The 8972-nt window shown below is 41.9% G+C and overlaps 1 protein-coding gene across 1 annotated transcript; it reads right to left on the reverse strand.

Moving 5' to 3' along the window:
* Positions 1-309: 309 nt before the first annotated feature.
* On the reverse strand, positions 310-8537 carry LOC136627027 (olfactory receptor 10G4-like; the record flags this gene model as incomplete). The annotated part of the gene is made up of 2 exons (XM_066601982.1): positions 7634-8537; positions 310-332 (listed from the first exon to the last, which is right to left on the reverse strand). Coding segments are annotated over exons 1-2 (927 nt in total), but the record flags the coding sequence as incomplete, so codon positions are not given.
* Positions 8538-8972: the final 435 nt, after the last annotated feature.

The following is an 8972-nucleotide window of genomic DNA, read 5'->3' on the forward strand; positions in this document are numbered from 1 at the left end:
GGGCATGCAGTGTGGGCCGAAGCCCACCTGTATTACGCACGACATTACTACCTCAGCTGTGTTGGGCAATGCAATGGGATATTTCTATGTACCGCCGGTGGCTTCCTGGCACCCACCCAGGCAGTGGGTCCACAGGGAGTTTAACCTACATGTGTCCACTTGTAAAGAACCCCAGTCTGACTGGGGCATGCAGTGTGGGCCGAAACCCACCTGCATTAACCCTTTCCAATCCACTGTGTGACCTGTGAAGACATTAGGGTTTAAGGCTGTACAGCTCCGTTGTTGGTAGACGTCCGTCGGGGTTCTCTTACTGTATTTTGCCAGCCTCTCTGCTGTCGGAGCCTATCCTATGTGTCAGCTCATGCAGTACTGGCTTTAGCCAGCATATAGCGCCGTTGTATAACAGCAGAAAAAGAGTAAGCCCCCTAGGAAAACCATATACAAATTGGATTGGAAAGGGTTAAGCACAACATTACTACCTCAGCTGTGTTGGGCAATGCAATGGGATATTTCTATGTACCGCCGGTGGCTTCCTGGCACCCACCCATGCTGTAGGTGCACACGGAGTTTTTACTACATCTGTACACTTATAAAGAACCCCAGTCAGACTGGGGCATGCAGTGTGGGCCGAAGCCCACCTGCATTAAGCACGACATTACTACCTCAGCTGTGTTGGGCAATGCAATGGGATATTTCTGTGTACCGCCGGTGGGTTCCAGGGAGCCACCCATGCTGTGGGTCGACAGGGACTTCACAATAGGGAGTTGTACCTGCCTGTGTCTATGAATTAAAAAGCCCGGTCTGACTGGGGCATGCAGACACCTTGACAGAATGAATAGTGTGTGGCACATAGGTTCCCCATTGCTATGCCCACGTGTGCAGCTCCTGATGGCGGTGGCACAGGATTCTATTTCTCATTGCTTCTGTACAGCATTGTGGGCTATCGCTCCGCCACTTTTAAAGAGGGTCGCTGCCTAGCCGTGCCAACCTCTGCAGTGTGTGCCTGCGGTCCCTCGTCATGGCAGACGCAATTCTAAATAGACATGAGCGTGGTGTGGCATGAGGGCAGCTGAAGGCTGCCCAGGGACACTTTGGTGTGCGCTGTGGGGGGGGAGGGGGGGCGGTTGGGCAGCATGTAACCCAGGAGAAGTGTCAGTGGAGTGTCATGCAGGCAGTGATTGTGCTTTGTTGGAGGTAGTGTGGTGCTTAGCAAAGGTATGCCATGCTAATGAGGGCTTTTCAGAAGTAAAAGTTGTTGGGAGGGGGGGGCCCACTCTTGCCGGTATTGTGGCTTAATAGTGGGACCTGTGAACTTGAGATGCAGCCCAACACGTAGCCCCTCGCCTGCCCTATCCGTCACTGTGTCATTCCCATCACTTTCCTGAATTGCCCAGATTTTCACACATGAAAACCTTAGCGAGCATCGGCGAAATACAAAAATGTTCTGGTCGCCCATTGACTTCAATGGGGTTCGTTGTTCGAAACGAACCCTCGAGCATCACGGGAAGTTTGTTCCGAATAACGAACACCCGAACATTTTGGTGTTCGCTCATCTCTACTTACCACATGTCTATCTTGGTGTCTATTATGCGTGCAAACACGCCAAGATAGTCCATGGCCATTAGCGGAATGCAGCAAGAACCTAATGTCATTTGGGTACTTGCTGCATGTTGTGTGTATCTCTCATGTGAGCCCACCCAAAGTACTACTTCTGTTAACTCCTGTTCTCCCACATATCTGCAGCACAAAAACAGTTGCAGGTGTGCCGCAGGTACAGACAGCTTCTATTGGCTTCAGGGTGCCTACCCACTAGCGGTTTTTAATGCTGCGATGTTGCTGCGTTTTTTTTTAACGCAAATGTCAATGGGACTTTCTAATGTTAAAAACGCATTGCACAAAAATCGCAAGTTTGTGCTTTGTGATTTTTGTGCAATGCGTTTTTAACATTAGAAAGTCCCATTGGCATTTGCATTAAAAAAAACGCAGAAATATTGCAGCGTTAAAAAAAACGCTAGTGGGTAGGCACCTTTAATGGAAGCCGCGGGAGCCGTCCATGTGGGAGATCCGCAGAAAAATGGAGCATGCTGCGGTTTCTTCCTGTGCTTGCGACGCGCACACCGGGAAAAAAATCACTTTAGCATAGTTTTAGCTGCCCTACAGATGCTAATGCCTCCCTATGGGCAGTAGGACGCGCGGATCTCCCGTGCGGGGGCCATGTGCAGATTTTATAAATAAAATTTGCCCGTGGACATTGGGCCTTATACACAGCACATGGTAGTTGGGGGCTTGTTACACACATTTATACCAAAAGAAAATATCAAAGAGCAAAATTAGACATCATCCCTGATAACTACTAAAAAAGTTCATGAGAAGTTGGGCAGCATCATCTCACATCTGTTCTGCATATTGTGCCCCATGCCAGGTGTCTGTACCCGTGTCTATGATATAGTGATATAGTGCAATGTGTACAGGATATTAGAGTATGAGATGATGATAACATGATCACTGTGGATCTCGAGCACAGTAATAAACAGCAGCATCTTCCAACCGAACGTTACGCATATCCAGGTAAGCCATGTTCATACTATTATCTGTATTTATATTAAATCTTCCTATAAATGATTGTGTGACATAAATATATTCAATAGAAGGAACTATATAACCCATGTACACTGGTTCTTTGCTTGGAATTTGCCTGAGCCAAGCAATCCCATAGTTAGTAAACTGATATCCAGAAGCATTACATGATAACCGGACTTCTCTCCCGTATTGTACAGATACTGATTGTGGCTGACGGAGCTGAACCTGAGCTCTGACGCCTGAAAAATACAGAGAAATAGAGAAGTAATGATTATATTGGTGACACAATTAACATCATATCTCCCCACATCACATGTTCTCCTACCAAAGTAAGGGAGCAGAAGAAAGCTGATGAGAGTAAGCTTCATCTCTTCTGTTACAATATTTCCTACATATACTCTCTATATATGTGACTTCTCGAGGTCGTAACTGTACGGGGTCACATGACCAGAATCAGTATCTTCTGTATCTTTATAAATCACATGGTGTTTCAAAGCGAAGAAAGCAAGGCTATAGCAGCACAATGCTAAGAGATGTAGGAAAATGTAACGACTATGATAACTTTTAGTGACAAGTTATCTTAAAGTATTTTATGCTACTAAATGCTCTTGTAATCTTCTTTTAATACAGCAAAACCCATTTTAAAGCAATTGAAAATGAAACTTTGTTCCTCCTGTATATATAGCATGTTGATATTTTATATATAAAAGTGATGATGCAAAACATATTTTACATATATTAAAGGGTGATATGTATGTGGACATTAAAGCGACCCTACGGTCCTGAACAAACAAAGATGGTACACCGCTTTTCTGAAAACTTGAAGCACACTGTGCACTAGTACGCATCATTAGTCTAAGACACTACATGCTGCTTTGATTGGCCAGTGCTGCCCATGTGAGCAGGACTGGCCAGTCAGCACAGCATTAAGTGTCACACGGGCGCCGATCCGCCTGTGCTCCTGCACGATGAGACGGCCGCACAGCGTGCGGACGACTCTCTGCATGACAGGCTCCATTGATGGCCAAGTGTTCTTTCCTCCGGTGGTGCGGAGTGTCGTCCGCACCTGCAGTGCGGTCGTCTTATCGTGCAGGAACATGGGCAGATCGGCGCCCATGTGACTGAGCCCCAATGATGCATGCTAGTGCATCAGGTAGTCCGAGAAGCGGTGTGGCCATTTATTTTTGTCCAAGACCAGAGAGTCACTTTAAGCATTGGTTGGAAATTTTATGCTGCATATTCTATGACCAGATGTTAGTTAGTAATTGCAGTTTATGCTGAACAAATTTAGTATTGTATATATAATGTTTAACTAACTGTGCCATCTACTGGGCTATTTATCACTATAGTACTTTTTAACTTCAAGAATGAATGAATATGTAATGGGAATCATTATTTTTGTCACTGGGGTCTATTTGACTTCCTCAGTCTATTCATTATCAAGAGCTTTAACGCATACCTAACTTTTCAGATGCCTTTTTAGAGTAAGCTGCCACGTGTCTATATGAGGTCTGGTCATTATATGACTTTTACAGTATATGACATTGTCAACTTGCTCTGTAGGTTGTTTATCCAGTTCTCAGCTGTTTCTGAGGTACTGGGAGGAGCTTGCAATTATACTATATTCTATACACGGCAGATTCCGCTCTCTGTAGCATAGAAACATAAAATAACTGCATGAGGGAGGACACTAGAGAAGTACTGAGCAGTAGAGATGTGATTTCAGTAGCTGTAATATAGAAAATAACTAACTAGATTCAACAGCGTGTTTGCTTCTCTATCCCTCCAACAGCTCCCTCCATCTCTTCTTCATGGGATTATATGAGTAGCATGAGTCAGCATCTTCCTGTCGGGCTGCTGCTGCTGTAAACTGACAGTGGCTAAAGGACCATCTTCCAAAGTCTGCAATGCAGAGTGGAAGAGGTCAGGGGTCACTGTGTCTGTTTATAGCAGCAGCCTGATGGGAGCTAGAGAGAGAGTGAGTGAAATATTTGAGGGTGTGGGGTTGCTCTCCGGCTGCTCTCATCTAATTACTTTTTACAGGCCATTATTATGGCCAATAAAAATAGATACTGGCACCGGCCTTTGGATTTAACATTTTGCATTTCCTTAACTATACTTTGGTATGACACTTGAAATTTAGCTCTCAGGGCTTCCTATTTTCTTGGTCACCTTTGAGATGTTTCTTCACCTTGACTGGAGTCCTTCTGTGGTAAATTCAGTTCATTCGACATCATTTTAAAAGACACACTTCTGTCTATATAAGGTCTCACAGCTCACAATGCATATCAGAGCCAAAACTAAGCCATTAGGGGGAAACAGTTCAGAGACAGGGCAGAGGACATAAAAGCTCAATGCTGTCGGTTACCGGAGGTAGCAGACAACCTGGAGCTGTCATGGGGGGGCCATGGGGAGCCCCTCCTGGTCACCCAATCACCGTATTCAATGGATACCGGCGATTACATTAAAGTGAATGCAAAGTTTTAAAAAGTTGAAGTTTCAGCTCCCCTTACAGATTGGATTCGTGAGGGTAGCTGAAAATACTCACCCCCATACTCCTTGATGTCCCGATGTGTTCTGGTTCTCATTACGTCATTACGTCACGCACACACGCAGAGGGCCAAGAGGCCTGGGAAATGTAAAAATTCTTTGCTACCAGCTAGTATGAGTAGTCGAGAGTACGGAGCTGTCACCGGGAGCCGTTGTATGCGGTTTCCGGTCACATGATCGCTGTTATTCAATGAATAACAGTAATCATGTAAAAGTTTAAAAAAGTATAAAGAAAAAAAGTTTGTTTCATCTCTCATCATGGATTATATCCATGAGGGGAGATGAAATTTTGTACCTAAGGCCCCTGGATTTATCCATGGAATTTACACCGGCTTCTGTACACATGCCCGTCGCCAAAATAGTGGATGCATGCATAAAAGCCGCGGATTGCTTGTGTAATTTAAAATCTCCACACTCCTGGCTAGCAAACATAGCCAAGAGACTGGAGATTTCATGGGTGGGCCACAGTACATGGTCCTTGGTCACTTGATCGCTGCTATTCAATAGATAATGGCGATCATGTAAAAGTAAAACTAAAGTTAAAGTTTCCCCTCCCATCACTGAAATGATCCATGGGAGGAGGTGAAATTACTTACCTAAGGCCTCCGGAGATGTCCCTTGATAGGATCCTTATCCGCTAACCTCTTTTCAGCTTCGCCAAAATGGTCGACGCAAGTGCAGAAGCTTGGGAGGGCCCGGAAAAACCTAAAATCTCCTGGACCCTGGCTATTAAAGGTAGTCAAAAGCCTGGAGCAGTGACAAAGGGATGCGGTGAGCAGTCCCTGGTCACGTGATCGCCATTATCCACGTAAAAGTTAAAAAAACTGTTGAAGTTTGATGCTCCTTTCGGTTTGGGCCCCGTTGAGCATACAGACATAAGATTAGGGCCACAATGTTTCTGAACACAGGACAAACAGGGGTATCTATTTTGGGTTGAAAGGCTCTATTCATATGTGTGCTGTACAAAAAAAAGATGAATGGGTCATTTGTGGGGGTTCTCAAGGGCTCTACAAGTGGGCAATGGGGCCTAAAACACCTTTAAGCAAAATGTCTGTTCTTAAAGCCACCAGCCACTGCTTTTGGTTTGGGCCCTGTTGTGCATACAGACAGAAGATTAGGGCCACAATGGATATGTTTCTGAACGCCGGACAAAGAGAGGTATCCACTTTGTGGTGTAAATTTTTATGTGCACTATAGAAAAAAATCTGTCTTTAAAATGACATATTTGCAAAAATATGAAATTATATTTTTCTCCTTTAAATTGCTTTAACTCTTGAAAAGAAACGGTGGGGTCAAAATACTCCTGACCCCTCTCAGTGAATACATTAAGATGTGTATTTTTTTAAAATGGGGTCATTCTGACATCTATGAGCCTTTGCAATCTTATTTTGGTGTAGGAAAACAAAGTGTTCTTCAAAATGTTGATAATTGATGTTAAATTTGTATGTCTCCTAAATGGTTAAAAACCTAAAGTTTTTTCAATGTGCTTCCAGAACAAAGTAAAATATGGAACTATATATCTTATCAGAAATTTGTACAGTATGTTTGCACATAGTTGACATATTGCAGTTGAAAATGTGAAAAAATTACAATTCTTTCAAAATTTTCCTAATTTTGGTGCTTTTAATAAATATACACAAATTCTATCAGTCTGTTTTTACCAATATGTGGTGAAAAAACAATGTCAGAATCACTTGGATATGCAAAACCTTTACAGAGTTATTCTATGTTAAATTGACACATGTCAGATTTCCAAAATTTGGCCTGGTCATTAAGGCGCAAACAGGCTTGGTCATCAAAGAATTAAGAAAAAATAATTATTTTGAACAACTTTAAATATTAAAATTTAATATTAGGATTTTCCTTTTTTGTATCAGAAACCTTTATAGTCTTAATTATGTTAATGAAAGTCTTCATAAATACATGGAATTTTATTTTCTTTATGTAAAAAGGTCATTTTATTTTTTGATAGAGTTGCCTGGTTAGCTTTTTCTATTTCCTTGATAAGGTTTTGCATTTTAGCAACCATACTAAAGTTCGAAATGCTGAATCATGTAAAGAATATGTGCACGTTTGCAATATTTTTATTACAATTATTGTCTTGATTAGAAATCTCATACAATTCTGCTATGCAGAACTATGTATCTCCATTGTTACAAACTACTAACAAATCCTGCCTGTAGACTGGTCCTACCATCATGTGTTCCCTCTGCCTCTAAAGTTCATGGAGAAGTTGAGGCAGAGTGAGTGGAGTAACTAATGACTGCAGGATCAGAATGTACATGACTTGTTTGCCATCTGTAACCATGGAGGCACATAAGTCTGCATGGGATCTGTATATGCAAAATGTTCATATGTTAATGAAGACTATTTACAAAGTTCACTCCTATTCAATTTTCACTATAATATGGCTGACAATTGTTCATAGCCTATAACTATAATAATAAAGAACAGTATTAAATAAAATACAAATAATTGTAAATTTTGGGACAGTCTTAATGGCATATTTTTTTCAGAGCTTCCTTCACGTCTTTGTTCCTCAGACTGTAGACGATGGGGTTTAGGGAAGGAGTGAGTAATGTATAAAACACTGCTGCAGCCTTGTCAATGGAAGAACCTGAATCTAGACGCATGTAATTGAACACACAAGGAATATAGAACAATGCCACTACGGTAACATGAGATACACAGGTCGAAAAGGCTTTGTTCCTCCCATCTGCAGTTTTGATTTTCATTATAGCTACAATGATGTGTATATAGGAAATCATGATTAAAATAAAGCAGCTTAGGGAGATGGAGGCAATGTTGGCCAGTATCATCGTTTTATTCAGTGTTGTGTCGGCACATGCAAGTTTTAGCACTGGGATAATGTCACAAAAGAAGTAATCTATTTCATTAGAATGACAGAATGGAAGGTGAAAAGTTAGCACTGTATGGGTAATGGAATGAAGGGAACCAGCTAACCAGGACCCAAATGCAAGACACATGGACACCTTCCAGCTCATGAGGCGCCTGTAATGTAAGGGCTGGCATATAGCTGCATACCTATCATATGCCATGACTGTATATAGGAAACACTCAGCACTTGCTAGGAAATGGAAAAAGTATAACTGTGCTACACATTCACCAAAGGGGATCCTCTTCATAGATAAAACATTTCCAAGTAATCTGGGTAAAGTCACGGAAGACAAGCATACATCCAGGAAGGAAAGGTTAATGAGAAAGAAATACATGGGGGTATGAAGAGATGGGGTGCCTTTAACCACTCCAATAATGAGAACATTTCCCACCAATGTGCAGATGTAGATGATAGAGAGGATCAGAAACACAGGAACTTGTACGTTATCTATGTGCGGAAGTCCTTTTAGTACGAAGTCCACAAACAATGATGAATTCCTTCCATCCATTTACTCCTGAACATCATAATCTGATGATCCAGAAAGGGGATTAAGATATGATCAGTATTGCTATTACCATAAAGAGATTAGGCTTTAAGACACTATGGATTATTGTGTGTTTCCCCCATTGGTATAATTGGCTTCACCCAATAGATCCAAAGGATAGTCTACAGCAATAGTCAGTTCATTCATTTTTTCTAATTCTATCATCTGAATGTTACGTGAGGATTTATAGTCTAAAATAATCCAGGGAGAAAATGTATTCAGTTTTAGCAAGGGACTATTTCCCACTCTACAAGTCTAATTTGTTCTAAGGGATGATTTGGCTTACTGCTTCGTATAGTGATTTAACCTTTTACATACCATTTCCCAAATGGGATTATTACTTTTCAATTTTTTTAGTGGCCTACATTTTACCACTTTTGGTAAAAATAATTCAGCAAA

The sequence above is a fragment of the Eleutherodactylus coqui genome, chromosome 5 (assembly GCF_035609145.1).
Source record: "Eleutherodactylus coqui strain aEleCoq1 chromosome 5, aEleCoq1.hap1, whole genome shotgun sequence".
Classification (NCBI taxonomy): Eukaryota; Metazoa; Chordata; class Amphibia; order Anura; family Eleutherodactylidae; genus Eleutherodactylus; species Eleutherodactylus coqui.